At 40.4% G+C, this 15430-nt stretch overlaps 1 protein-coding gene across 1 annotated transcript in view; it reads right to left on the reverse strand.

The window, feature by feature from the left end:
• The window catches only part of FHDC1 (FH2 domain containing 1), a 29456-nt gene extending 14532 nt beyond the window's left edge, over window positions 1-14924 (reverse strand). Inside the window, exons 1-3 of the mRNA XM_008493789.2 lie at window positions 14442-14924; window positions 7891-7952; window positions 7230-7332 (exon numbers count right to left, since the gene is read on the reverse strand). Of these exons, the coding sequence (XP_008492011.2) occupies window positions 7230-7332; window positions 7891-7952; window positions 14442-14924 (648 nt within the window). The remainder of the gene's footprint in view (window positions 1-7229; window positions 7333-7890; window positions 7953-14441) is intronic.
• Window positions 14925-15430: the final 506 nt, after the last annotated feature.

Below are 15430 nucleotides of genomic sequence, written 5' to 3' on the forward strand. Positions count from 1 at the left end.
TAAACAACACACATTATGTTATATCAGGTTTCTAAAGTAAGTTCTGGACTAGCAGAAGAGAAGGATTCTTATAACAGCTTTGTTTTGCTTTATTCCCATTCTTTTTTTCACACCCTAAAAATCAGAGATGCTGTGAGCACCTTAAGAAAGAGAACATAAAAATTACAATTAAACCCAAAATAGAAAAGAATTTCTCTTTGAAGTAAAAAGAAAAAGAGCAGCAAACAAAACAAAACAAAACAAAAAACCTTATAACTGAGAAAAATAATTCTATTCAAAGAACAATTTTTACCAGGCTACCTTAACTCAATTTCTTAGCATCTTCTCTCCATCATTTAACTCAAGACACTTGGCCAAGAACTCCTTTTAAACATACAAAAACATACCCATTTTACAGAGTCACTCAAAATGCCTGCCAACAAAAAACAAGAAAGACCAGGCTTGACATTCCTTATATATCTAAGGTGTCAAAAAGGCAAGAAACAAAACCAAAATAAACACTTTTTTCTATATCATGAAGTGGGGACTGGGAGACATCCACTATCTCAGTCTTTGCAGGTGTTCTTTAACGTAGCTTTCAAAAATATAGTGGTTTGCAACCTAAACAACAAAAACTACAAATTCTCCAACCTCATTTTAATATGTTGCAAATATCAAAGTTTGCCTGAAAAAAATACAGGCATTCAGACTTGGGGTGGGGTGAGTGGGAGAAAAATAGTAGCCCACCAAAAAACCCACCAGAAATCATCAAAATCAAGATCACATAAACTACAGGTAATTATAGAAAGACCCAGTTTTAAGACTTAAATACACAAAAAGTGAACAACGGGGGATTCTAAGATACTCAAAGTAATATTAATTTACTCTTGCTACCTGTACAATATTTAAATATGCTTTTGATAGTAAATGGCAATCAATGTTATCTCTGTGGAATATTAATTATAGAGAGATTGGATGAAAACCTCTTTATTCTCTCCTACTGTATCAGTAAAACTGCCTGTAGTGGTACAAGACAGTACTAAACCTTAGAATTCATCCAGAAGAGGAACTTTCCTGTACATGCACAACAGAACACTTTGATGAGGGGGCACTGCCTTCTGATGGATAGGATGGGGTGTGAATGTTAACAATGCAAAAAGCTTTGGGAAGTAGTCAACCCAAAAGACACTTTTCCCAGCCCACATCAGCCATTTTAACCCCCAGTGCCTTTGCCTTAGATGTCTAAAACTAACTTTATAAAAAGAAATGAAGAAGATCACCTGGAAAACTAAAACCCAAGGAAGGTGGAGGATAGTGACCCATTCCACAAACAGTAAAAACAGAAACATGAAAGAGTTTCAAGGTCCTTTTCATCCTGGAACTGAGCACAGGTCAAGCCTGTTTCTCTGTACCTAAGTTTTTGACAGAAGAGATTAAATCCTCTGCTCACTTTACCTTAAAACAGTAAATAGGGGAATAGCTACAGTAAAGTTAGGACAAGAAATTGAGTTGTCTCTTCACCACAGACTTTCTAATTGAAAGAGATCAGTTATTTCACCACGAAGCAGAGAAGGAACAAAAGAAAAAAAGTTGAGTTAATTGACACTATCTATAAACTAAAAGAACAACTTCTGAACTAAAAGGCTAAAAACTGTTGACACATATTAGGGCGGCAGCCTGTAGACATTCCAGGGGAGGCTACTAAAAAACCCATGAGATTGGCCTCTCCTCTCTGCAGCAATGTTGTCCAAGTCTTCCCAAAGAGAACTGAGATTATCTGATGGCTCCTAGAAGTGGTGTTCAAATTCAAATACCAAATGCAGCCAAGAACTGGAAAGGAACTTTGGGGATTTACAACAATGTTGTGCATTAATCATGATAACAGATATAACAGACAGGTCTATTAGTCTGAAAACACAAAAGAGCTATAAAACATATTGGAGTGTTTTTGGTATTTTTATCACAATGAATAACTATGTCAGTTCTGGACTTGACCTCCTCTGTTCAAGCCCAACAAAACCTCTTCCACGAAAGTAGGTGGCCACATACATGCAAGAGAGCATAATTACATTGTATGCTTAGTTCTGTATTACTCAAATTGGGCACAGAGCTACTAATTTATTTTTTCATTACATTTGTATATGGAATATGCATTTGCACTGTCCATGCATGCCCATGCACACCAAGTCAGATTTTAGATATAGAAGATTCTCACACAGGTAATTTGCTTCATTTTAAAAACAGTTATGAAACAGAGAAAGTCTGATCTGTGATTTGTGAACAACGGGAGTAGGTTTGCCTATTGCAAGTATCATATCATTCCTCACAGACAGGAAAGGTACTGTATTCCTGACACTCCAGTTTTCAGTTGTATTTGAGCACTTACTTAGAGCTAGTGGGATCTTACTTCATGGCATAAGACAGGTGTGTTACAACACTCCTGTGTAGAATTGCACAGCCCTCTGCAGAAATGTGTAAATCACTACACCACAGATCCCAGTATGTCCTTATATCTAAGTATTTCCCTGCATTCTGATCAAACAAGTCAATCAGTCCCCACATTACAAATGAAGTACAGCCAAACACAGCAGTCCAGAGGAGTAAACATTTTTTTCTGGTTTTTTTTTTTTGTTTGTTTGTTTTTGTTTGGGTTTTTTTTTTTTGCTTTTCTTTTTTTTTTTTTTTTTTTTTGGTGGTTTGGTTTTGTTTTGGGTTTCTTTGTTTGGTTTGGTTTTAGTTTTCTGTTGTTGAGTTGGTTTTGTTTTCTTGTTTTGTGGGTCTGTTTGTTTATTTATTTGGTTTGATGGGGTTTTTTGTTGTTCATTTTTTTTTAATATTTCCCTACTATTGCAAACATTCAAGGCACTAAAGAAAAACAGAGTTAAAAAGTACCAAAACCCCAAAAGGCTTCACAGTGGAATCCAACTACAGGGGCAGGTTGGAAAGTTGCTAAACTATTAGGTGGGCAGTAGCAAACCTCTACAAGGACATGATACAAGGAGAAAAACCTGCAGCTATCAGAAAGGGTGAAAAAGGGAGCAGGAGATGAAAGCTATGAGGGATGGTCAGCCATACACAGCACTGGCTGAGGAAAGGAAGGGGCAGTGGTTTGAAAAGGGCAGATCTGAGAGACAGAAACAATTCCAGTAAAGCAGCTGACAGATGTTTTAAAACAGAGTCTAGGAGCAAAGGACACGCTTGAGACATTCTAAAGGAAGTTAAAGCATTCTGATGATAACCTGGGCGTGCATGTGTGTGGGTGGGCTGATCGGCAGAAGGATATGTTCCCTTCTCTATATACTTAAAGTGTAAATTTTGGCTATTCCAGCTCATTAAACACTGGACTCTCAACTTTCACCAGCTCGGGCCTGCTGAAGAGTACAATGATAGGCACATAAAACCAGCTAAAAGCTACTCCTCTGCTTTGGTCAGGATGCCAGTAAATGGCAGCTGTCAGGCACTTTAACAGCACACTAAGACTGGCTAAGAAACAGCCAGGTATCTTCTTAGGAGTGACACAGGGCACTGCTCCCATCAAGACAAAGGCTCTGGAAAAACCCATGAGCCGCAAAAGGGATCCCAAAGAGGCATTTCTTCCTCTTACAAAACTACCAACCACAGCAAGGCACAAGCAACAGGACTTCTGACAAGGCTTACACAAAACCAATGCTCTTGCCCTACTTGCTAATGTATTGAGAATTTTTATACCTTTCCTGTTTTTTTTTTTTTTTATTTTATTTTTTTAACCAGTTTGATGGGTAGGCTCGTGCCACACCCCCAGCCCTGAACAAAACTGAACCTTGCAGCATGCTCCAGGTTTGGCAGCTTCAGGGGCTTTTCAAGTTTTTCAGATTCAGCATTTGAAAATACCCCAAACGTTTTCAGTCTGACAAAAGACTTCACAGCAGTGCCAGTACTTCAATAATGATCTCATTCAGTTTGACAAAAACGTCCAGCAAAGAGCCAGTATTTGCCATTTATACCCAAAAATTCAAACCATTTTTGTAGCTGTTGGGATTTTTCATAGAGAATGGCTAAAAAGCTACTAGTACTGATACCTATTTTAGCATGTAAACACAGGTGCTGCATTACAGCATTACAATACTGCAAAAAAAAGAATAATTTTAAAGATGTCAGATGTTAAATGTATTTCGTAACCCAAGAATTTAGCCTCTGTTGTCAAAAAGCTGTTCCATCTCAAAAATGCTGAGCATCCATCACATGCCCAAGATAATACAGACTGAAATGATGTAAAATATGTCACATAAGTCAAACTCGTGAGTGGGGGAGCACACAGGTAATTTATATATCACAACACTTCTAGATAAGACAAGATTGGAGTTTAAAGGTAGTGTTTAGTCACACTAGATAAACTCTTCAGGTTGTTGATAAAAAAGAAGAAAAACGATGGTCCAGAGTTGGCCTTTCTGTAGCCCTTTCTCTTTTTACAGATTAAGTATTTATGGCACTGTATAAAAGAAAAAGCAGAAGACATCTCCAAACACAGTTACATGCCTGGCAGGGGGCACTTGGCTCTCATTCCAACCTGCAACACAACTGTGCCACTGGGAAAGGTGACTGTAAATACCTGAGCTGCTGGAAAGAAGTGTGCACACAGAGGAACTGCCAAAACACCAAGGCAGCAGGCACTGGTAACTGAGTAATTACTCACTTTTTAGGATATGACTGCTTAAGTCTCTGCCCAAAGTAATTCTCAACCCACACAACAGGAGAATGGGAAGTATCTCAGGGTAATCCCAGGGAACCCTTGCTGAGGATGGGTGAAAGAGTCTACAAGGACAGGCTTATGGGATGACACCTTGCCAACTCCATGCCATGTGATGCAACAGCCGGATCAAAAATAAATTAGTGGCTACTAAACAGAATAGGGAACAGCAGAACAAATAACACCATCTGGTACCTCTTGCAATTTTGCATTATTTTTGTGTGGAAAGGGTCTGCATAGTTCTGATGATATCCCCTTAGCTCTGATGGCCTTCCCTTAGCAATGGTGAATCCCTATTATAGGACACTGATATTCGTACTCTGAGGCATATAATAAACTAGCAGAAAAGAAGGGGACAGATAAAGAAAGCAGTGAGCATTTATTTAGGGGAGAAATGTTGAGGAAGATTAACAACAAAAGCCCTGGGGCTCCTAAAGAGAGTGAATTTTTTAACTGACTGCACTAAAATGTTAGGAGCCACAGTAGCAAGCAACTTATTAGACACACTTATTCTTTGAACACTTGAAGCATGAGGACATATATATAAAGACACTGAAACATTTTTCCATACCAGCAGAAATATCAGCCCCTCACACGCAGGATCTTCTCCCTGCCCTGCCCCTCCACCTCAGCTCTCTTGAGCAGAACTCCCAAGAAGATAAAAAAATTACAGGGAAAATTCACAAAGGGAAAGGGGGTCTCTTCCTGAAGGTGAGCAACAAGATCCCTCAAGCTTGGAACTAATTAAATACATACAAATACCTGCATGCTGAGAAAAAGTCTCTTTCCATCCTTCCCTTGGGAAGGCAAAAGTTTAACACCTAATGCCCTTTAATTTCTAATACCCCTCTGAACAACTAAACTTCTTTTTTAAATTTTTCAAGTGCCTCCTTAAAAGCACTTCTTAAGTGCTCCGGCCCCACTAACCAGTTGTCAAACACCTACTAGGAAATAAATACACATTTTCACTCCTAGCAGCACCTATTGGATATTTAAAGAATCCAGCTGAGTATGCAGACAAATTTCTGACAGATTTCAAATTTACATTACAATTCTAGATGAATTACAACATTTATATCACATAGAAGTACATTATTTGAAAGATTTTCTACTTGTCACAAAATAACAACCAAGACCAAAACCAGAAAGAGAAGAAGAAAAAGTACCTTCCTTTCAGTCTACTTTACTGAATACAGACCAAGTTAACTAGGAGTCAATTTCATTTAAGTCAGTACTTCACTGTTCTTTGGCTTATTCTAAATTCTTTTTAAATAAAGGAATATGTACTGAAATTCAAACAAAGAGGGAAGGGGGAATAGTCTTGAGCTCCCTGAATTCCCATGCCCTCTTTTTTTTCAGATTAATTAAATTTCAAATTGCCAATATCCTCCAACTCTAAAAAAAAAAGACATTAATCAAATATAGTAACACAACATGGTTTTTAAAAGATTCCCTACTCAGCTTAGGTTTATATACTCGACAGCAAAACAAGACAACATGTTTTGCTCTTGACTGGATCTAAGATTTGCTGCTGCAGAGAGGAAACAGAGTGCTTTCACAGTGTGACCTTGAAGTGGTAAAGCATATGAGCTGAGGTTGATCTGTATGTGGATGTTAACTTGCAATTTCCCAGGTTTTAGCCATCACTTTGATGTGAAGCACTCAAGCAACTCTAATGCTAATTTTGTCAGGTTTGTGGTATACATTTCTCTCAAGTGCATACAAATGGGTCAGTGCAAATACATGAGCAGACAAGGAACTGTGCATCATTAAGCAGGGCTCCCAGGTCAGTTTGTGAAGCTTCACCTCTTTAATCATGTGAATGGACTTGAAGGTTGGGACTGGGAAGGGAGCAAGCAGCACCTTGGTCACACTCCGATCGTGGGGACACTGCAGAAGGTGCTTCTGGTACTTCTGTGCCTTCCTGCCTGTCTCTTTGGAGCACTCAGTTATGGCTGCAAATTCTATGGGTGCTGCACAGCTGAAAAGCTCCCCTGTTGGGACCCAGTGACCCAGGCCCAGTAGCAGGAAGATCCCAGATGCACCAAGCAGGCAGCAAAGGGGAGACAGTAACAGAGGGCTACAAACACTCAACTGGCAGACACTGCAATGGGAAAGCATACAGAAGGTGCAAAAGTAGTGAAATTTAATTTGTATGTATTAGAATATACTCTGATTCTGAATTTTTTTAACTCTCCAGAGCAAAGTTAGCTGTGCGCAGGAGGGTTCCAGGTCTTGCTTATGTGACAAAAGGAAGACCATAAGGGACAAGAGAAACAAAAATACCTTATCACTACTTTAAGCAGCACCTTAAAAGTAAGTGAAATGACCTGATGTAAAGGGAATAACTACACTGTAACCTCAATACCACCTCAAATTAAGATCAAACTTTTGCACTCAGTGCTTTCCTATCTTCTGGCCTCAGGAAGGCTTTGGGATTCCTCTTTTATAGACCTTAAGGTTAGAATCCCAGCAGTAGAAGTCTAAAAAAACACAGTAAGTTCAGTGTAAAACCATTATTTACCTCCTCTGCTTCTGGTAATAATTTAAGAAATTCATTCAGCAGTTCAGAACAATAGGTCTCACTTCTTCCATGATATATATCTTCAATGATGGATTCAGCAGACCTTGAAAAAACAATTGAGCATACACATTTCTAACACTTGCAGGGCGAATAGTTACACAAATTGAAAAAAACCCATGCCTGGGCTAATAAAAGGAATTATAGTGAAGTTATGTATCAATGTCCACAGCAGCACTGTTCTAACACCACCTTCAGTGATGCCTTTACTAAAGGGCATTATAAGTGACTAAAGAGAGCCTTGAAACAGCTTTCTCTCACCTCACCCCTTTCTATTAATTCTTTATAGAGAAAAGAAGTCAGTGAAAAACACCTTTATTCTTTCTTGCACTATTACATGAGATACAAGTGCTTCCTTTAACAGTACTTGGAAACCCACTTCAACTGGTTGACAGCAGTAAACTCTATATGTTTGGAGCTAAGTCATAATGACACTCAAAACTAAATATATTAGAAATCATGAAATGTAGTTACTCATGACAAACTTGTAGGACTGTAAAATCCTACAAGAATCCCACAAGAAACACCGCACATCTGATGAGAACTACAAATTACTCCATACATCTGTAGCTTACATTAGCTGCATGGAAAAATAAAATCTTACTTTTTGAATTGTTTGAGAAATATCCCAATGTTCATACTTCTTTTCGCATCCAAAATGGAAACCTGAGAGAGAAAGCAAGAGAGATTAAGCTCCCAGTCCCTAGGAAAATAGCATATAATGCAGGTATCATTTCTTAACTTGCTCCAGGTAATTGCAGTTGCCACCAATTCACAGGCTAAATGAATACATAGTCACTTCCTACCAACAAAAATCATATATTACTGAACTAGTTTTTACCAGGATAATACACAGTACACCCACAACACCTTTTTCTAAGAGAAGCAAAAAAAGAACCATAGCAACATTTACAGAAGAGAGGAATGAAGATAATCTCTATTTCATAACCAAGTAAAAGCATTCTTCTTGCTTATTTTGTAACACTGCACCTGCAAAATGTTGCTTATCAAATAATTCGTTGTACTGTATTTGAAGGCCCCATGGTTAGTGAGCACCACACTTCAAAATCCACATATTTCAGAGGTTTTGTAGCAAATGCAAGGATGGGCTTTCTAGCCAGAGGTCAGTAGGCACCACTGGTTGCAGCCACTCAAACTCAGAGCCATGCTGATCCAGAGGAAGACACAAAGTCAATCTTGAACCAAAATCCAAGACAGATAATGCTGAAATCTGTTTGCTTTACCTGGAAGCAAACAGAAACCCATAAAACTCCCCCCACTTCATCTTTTAATGTTGATTTTCTATATCATCTTATGTGTACAATTCTGGAGATTAAGCAGAGGAGGGAAAAAACCAAAAGCTTTTTCCCTAATGAATTTTTAAAATGTTTTTAAATAAAGGAATTAATTCCTTATATACTCATTTTTCTTCCTGTAACAGCATACAAGTTGAAAAGTGACATGTTTGTTCTGGTATAGCAAATCACATCCTTAAGGTTACCACAGCTATTTTTGTGATAACAGTGACAAAAGTCTTAAGATTTACAAGGACAAGAGAACAGTTTCACCTTAACAGTGCCACCTGAGCGCTACAATAGAACAACTCAGTACACACAGATGTGAACAACTGCTATTGGACTCACATGTTTGAGGTTTCTGACAGCTGGAAAGGTGTCTTGACCTTTGTGACAGTACACAAATTAGAAATACATATATAAAATGCAATGTTGGCATTGCTACAGAATTGAATTAGCCTGCAGTCAGACAGTGACAGTGAAAATACCAGTATGATTAATGTGCTATCCTCAGCATACACCCAGGAGACATCTGCTGAAAAGAGTGAACCAGATTTAAAAGTTTTCTAAGTTTTCTGAAATTCTGGAATTCTTCTCCTCTGAAACTAGCAAAGACCAGAAAACACAGGAAATATCAGTATGTTTGCTTTAATTAGATGATCGCTAGCCTGAAGCCCTTTGGTTTTAGCATATGCAAAGATAAGAGGACAGACTGCAGTTTATTCTCCTGTTATCTTAGGAGTTGAGAGGTACCCAACAAATCATTAAGGAAAAGCCCCTTAACACAGAACAGCTTCAACTATCTCTTCCCCTGCAGTATCTAATCTTTTTTCAAATGTTTTATGGCAGGGACCTCTCACTGACCTTTCAAACTGCAGCTCCAGTCTCCAATTGCTCTGGTAAATCCTAATTCTCCGATTTCTTTGTACTAGCTTAAGCCTATAAGCTTTGCAATCATTATTTGGCTTTTGGTTTGTCAGGTTTCTTAAAAGCATATTCACAGTTAACCTTCTGTAAATAATATTTTCAGTCACAGTCAGTAACTGTTCCAGAGACTGACCATCTGCTGGGTAAACCTCTGGTTTGCATGGCACAACTCAGATTTACAGTATAACCTCTAACAAATCTAGAGGTATTTTTTTTTAACACCTTCCCTTGAAGAAAAACAACAGATCACAACATACAGCTGCATTTGCCCTACCAACACAACATGAAAACTTTATAGCTATTCTTAAGTACTAGGACCTCATACATACTTCTAGCTCTGTATGTGACTCTTGGCTTTTGGTGGTTTTGGCTTTGTTTCTTGCTTGAGCACACAGCCAAAAACACACGGTTCAGTTTTTGGTCACTCTCTGCCTGGTGGCCACTTCAAGATTGTCAAAAAGTGTTTGGAAAAGCTGGTATTACTTAGCTGCATTTAAGGATTTCCCAGATGGAACTGTGAAGAGGAGAAAAGGGAAACCTGGCAGATGCGACACAAATTCAAGTTCCTACTCCTTGCACATGAATACTGTATCTTCTATCTCACATTCAGTTGCATGTAGAATTTATAATCTGAGCCTTAACATCTGTCTGTAAGGTCTACTGTTCTTCCTCAATGAGCTTTAATTCAGTTTTGTCCTTGCAGAAAGTAGTCTGCACATCACTTCCTACCAAGCTGTTGCTTTTTACTACAGCTTTTTATGAAGTCTGCTCAGCCTGCTCCTATCTTTTACTCATATACACTGTCAGCACCGGTGCCAGCACAGCATGTTCCAAATCGCTGTTACCAACTGAAGAGATTCTAAAGTGCATCTACACAAGTAATACCCTTGTACTTCCTCACTCAAAAAGGTACACTGGGCTGTCATTAAGAATTGAGAAGAGACTTTCCTATTCTCTATACCAAAGAGATTCTCCACACCAAAGAAAACTCTCATATGGTTTCTTAATATTTACTTTAGATAAATTGAGGAGAGCTTTCTCCATTCTCATCTTCAACTCTCGTGACAGAGAAAACTATTAAATTTTTGTTTACCTTGGAAATACAACAGCTCTCTCAGGTACTTTGCACCATCCCAACATCTGCACTTTGCTGGCCAATGCAAGTGCTACTGCTTCACACACTTGTCACCTCTCCTTCACAAACAGTGCAATCCTTGAAACAAGGACACCTGATTCCTTCATGAATCAGCTTTTCATCACCACAGTACTTAACTCAGCATAGTTCTGAAATCTGTAGCAGGCACAGATCATGTGAAGTAATAGGAGCATTCAGTTTGACAAATGTTAACCCATCACTGAATTATTCCCTTTTTAGCTGTATTAAGGGAAGTGGAGAATCAGCTTGAGTTTCAGGGTGAAGTTGTGGTGATGGTAAAAAGAAAGCTACTGAACTGTCACAAATTTGCAATCAACACAAAAGATTCAGAGACGTGTTCTGAGATGCACAAAAAGCAATACATCAATACTGAGTTTTTAGTGACTACAGAAATGCAGCAGTTTCTTGGCATGAGATTGTCAGTGAGGAACAGGAACACAACAAAGTGGATTTATGACAGATTAACGAAAACAAAACATTATACATATTCTTTGGATGGGAGCAATGGGTTTTCACATGGTGGGATACCATTTACGAATTACATCAAGCATGGAACAGCCTGGTGGTCCAGGCTCAGTGCTTGAGGTCAGGAAGGATATAAGCACCTTCCTGCTTCAGCTTCCAGTTCCCTTTACAACACACTAACCATCACTGTTGATTTTAATATTTTGGCCTCTATTCTCTGAGCCTGGAGTGGCTGAGGAAAGGTTCACTTCTACAGAGCAGCAGAGTGAATCTAGCAGCTTACTCCAGGCCTGTCCCCCTCCATGTCATCCTCCTTGTCACGTTCCTAGGCTGCTCAATCCCTTAGGCAGCCACTGGTACTCATCTCATTATTTGCTTGCTGTGTTAGTCTTCTGCTGGATTAACAGGTTGAATCAGCTCTCAAGGAGGAAGGAATGAGCATCAGAGCCAGCATAGGGAGAACAGAGAGGCCATGGCTAGGAAAGGGTAGAAGAGACATCCTGTTCACCCCTTCCATCTTCCTTCTCTCTCCTCCTCTCACTAGCCCCTTGGCACAGGCTCTGGAATCCACTGCACCTTTTTGCAAGCCCTCAAACCCCAATAAAATAGCTGAAAAATGCCAACAACATTCTGCTGAACCACAGAGGGCCCAGCATCTGCCAGAACCAGTGCAGATGGGGGGAGCTGAGGGCTAAGAGCAGAAGGACTTTTTTGGAGGAAAAAGCAAAACCAGCTCTCTTGGCTGGCAACAAGCTGCTGTGCCCACTCCACTGCCAGGCTACCTATAGCCTAGGTAAGTGTATGTTGTGACACCACTATAGGACAGGGAAAGTAAAGTGCTGTGTAAACTACACACTACCCCCCTTATTTTTCAGAGGCTCAAATTACGTTAGACCGTAGGGCAAATTAAGCCTTTAGCCAAAGAAATATGTTAATTAATCTCCTGAGAGTCTGGTGAGGGATTGTTTGCAAAAAGGAAAGCATGAGCTGTAGGAGTCGGACTCAACTCTCAAAAGGGACTTTGTTAATATCAGTGATGTTCAGTGCTAACCCTCCAGAACTGGGATTCAACAACTTGAGTTGGGCACCAAATTCCCTATTTAAATTACTGGTGAGTGAAGAATTTAAAGGATACACAGTATTGTAAACTCCTACACGGAGAGCATTTTCCAAGACTGCTCATGATTTCATAATCAACAGCAATCTCTGGAGAAGGTATGTAACACCACAGTCTTTAAGGAAGTTTCCTCAGCACTGGATGGAGTCACTCGTCACCACTTCCACTGAAGCTTCGCCATTGCATTGAGAGGAACCCAGATGAGCCAAAAGAGCAGACTCTGGCCACACACTTTTGTACAGCACTTTGGACATGTGCTGATACTCTTTTAACATTTGGACCTAAGCAATACTTCAATTTACACCCTTGAAGTTATTTTGAATATTCACTGTTGACTGACTATGTTAACTAGAGTAATTCTACTATTTAATCTACAATGAACATTTTTTCACTGCTCGACCATAAAGCACTTTTAAACAATAACTGTGTTTTGCACAAAAGGAATAGAGGGACTGACACACAAAATGCCTTGTCCACCTTCCCCTGCCAGGCCAGTGAGGCAGCCAGGGAGGCAATCAACCACTTCCTCAGCCCCACACTGACATGCTCTCCGCCAGCTCATCGGGACACTGTGCACCTCCTCCTGCCCCCACCTTCTTTCAGCCCTGGCTGGTTTCAATACAGTGTCCTGGGGATAACCATCACACAGTAAAGTAAGTGAGCAGCAGCTGGCAGCCCGGATGATGGAAATCACAAACATGACACAGGCCTCAAAAATCTCCAGCCTCTTGCTGAACGATGCCTGTAGCAACGTTAAGCACGTGAGCTTCTGCGTATCTGCGCTTCCGCGCATCCAATAACACGGGATTATCTCCTCGCCTCCTTGTCCCGTGGAGTTCATTAACACATTAACAAGAAATTGCTCACCCCTGCCTGGCACACTGTTGTGGCATGCCTGACAAAGCCTTAGAAAACGGAGTCAAACGTTTTTGTCACTTAAGTAGTGTAACTCAGAGGCAAGTTTTGTGGCTTCCTGGCCTGCCAGCTGCAAAGGCATGGTGAGAGCCCTGATCCTGGGTGGACAGGCATCAAGCAGTACAGGTGCATTGGACCACTGTCCAGATGAATACACAAAACCACTAAGCAAGTTTTTGATTTCAAGGCACTGTGTCTTGGAGAAACCTTTGTCTTGTAGGCCTGTAACTTTAATCTCTAACATTGCTCTTAAGTTGCCCCAAGTTTCTCATGAAAACACGAGAGTTCTGGAGAACGCTGGGGCTTCCTCTGCCCCAAGTACCATACACTGGGGGCTACGTTCAATTTATGAAACTTATCATTTTTCTCTAACTAAATCTTCACCACACGGCAGTCCTGAACAGGAGGAGCTCCTAAGGAGACACGTGGAGCTGGCGCTGTGTACAGCTGTGTGGAGTGCAGGAAGTCCACGCACTGCACCCCTGATTCGAAGATGAATGTAGCCTGAAAACAGTGCAGAGGTTAATGACTACCTCTGATGATGGCCCCAATTACTCCTTCCCCATGCCAGGGTTTCAAAGTCTGCAGAACACATGCCTGTTTTAAATCCCTCATCTTAGTCTACGTACAACATGTACACTATCAGTACATTTGTTTCTCACCTTTTGTCCCTGTTGATCTTATTTTGACAGCTCCTGCATCCTGCAAAATACTGTCAACAAGTCCCTGTTTCCTCACTAAAAAATTATACACTGATACACCTTTTAACCCCATGCCCTCTGCATTCTGTTTACAGGCTAGCATGTAGATCAGAGATTAAATCTACATTTCAGCCCTCCAATTACTTGACAGAAAGATCACCTGAGACAATTCAATTAGGTCTTCAGAGAGAGTTTGTCTGCAAGGGAGACTATAAGCAACTAAGACAGTGTTTGAACCTGAAAGTGCTTGGTACACACCTTCCCACCCCAGAACAGAGATCAGGAACAGCCTTTAGACCTTCTTGGAAGGTTATTTTAGTGTGCAGAAAAAGCAGAGTAGGTGAAATAAAGATGATCAAATCACAGAACTTAAAGTTAAAACAGTAAAACACTGCTAGCTCTTTCGAAAGCAAATGTGTGTGACTAAGAGTTTATCCTCCCCATCATTCTCCTCTCCTTCAGATCAAGACAAATAAGCCACAAGGATCAAACAAGACATTGAAAGAGACACAGGTAAGTCAGAACTCACACCAATTCCTACAACATGATATAAAAGAGAGGATGTACTTCAACTCTTACCTCCTCTTTAGTCTCTTTAAATGAAGCCTTCAAAGGTCGATTTCGGAGGTCCTGGGGCTTGGCTTCCTCATGCTGCCCAAAAAGTTCCTCAATTGTCTTTGTATCAATCTGATACTGCGGTCTTGCAGCGATTGTCCAGATATTGTTTTTGCCGCGGACTTGTTCCTCGGGGATAGTTTTCCAGAAAAAGCTCCGCATTCGTTTTTTTTTGCTGTGGTTGTCATGTCCATTGACAAGCTGAGGAGGCACAGGTAGGTTTGGCCCAGGCAGTGGAGGAGGGGGTGGTGGAGGGGGGGGCATCCCCAGGGGGAGCGGAGGGGCTGGGGGTGCCCCTGCCAGGGGACATGGCGGAGGGGGCGGCAGTGCTGCAGGCTGAGAAAGCTGAGATCCTGTCGTGGTATCCTCGTTCATCAACCCTGTCGTGACTGGAACAGCCCCATTTTCTTTATCATTGACCAAGGAGAGACAATTCATAACATGCATTTTACGGCCTCTCCGAAGAGGAGAGAGTCACTTCCCTGCATCCGTTTGAAGCATCGAGCAGTGAGCACAGCAGCCAGGGACCTCAGGCTCTCTGGAGCTCTAAGGCTGCCAGCAGCAGCAACACAAGAGGGGACTGTATCATCTCCACAACCTACAACAAAGGACAATAGGGAGGCTCAGATCAGAGAGATGGGATATTGTCCCTCGCACTGAAAAGGCAGCAAAATTCAGGTGTAACAGCTACCAAGTTTTTAATTCAGAAAGGAAATTCAAGATCAAGAGTCTCAGAGCAACTGCATAAAATTTATCCACGCCAAGATTTTAAATAGCTTTGTATACCTAGATTACAAGAACATAAAAATAAAAACACCTCTTAAATCACCTACAGTATATACTGAATCCCTCCATTACTCTCAGTTCAGTGCAATTTTGTAATAGAATATATCTATTTCAAATTACTAAAACAAATATTATTCAACTCATTTTATTTTTTTATTTAAAGATGT

This window comes from Calypte anna, chromosome 4A (genome assembly GCF_003957555.1).
Source record: "Calypte anna isolate BGI_N300 chromosome 4A, bCalAnn1_v1.p, whole genome shotgun sequence".
Taxonomy (NCBI): Eukaryota; Metazoa; Chordata; class Aves; order Apodiformes; family Trochilidae; genus Calypte; species Calypte anna.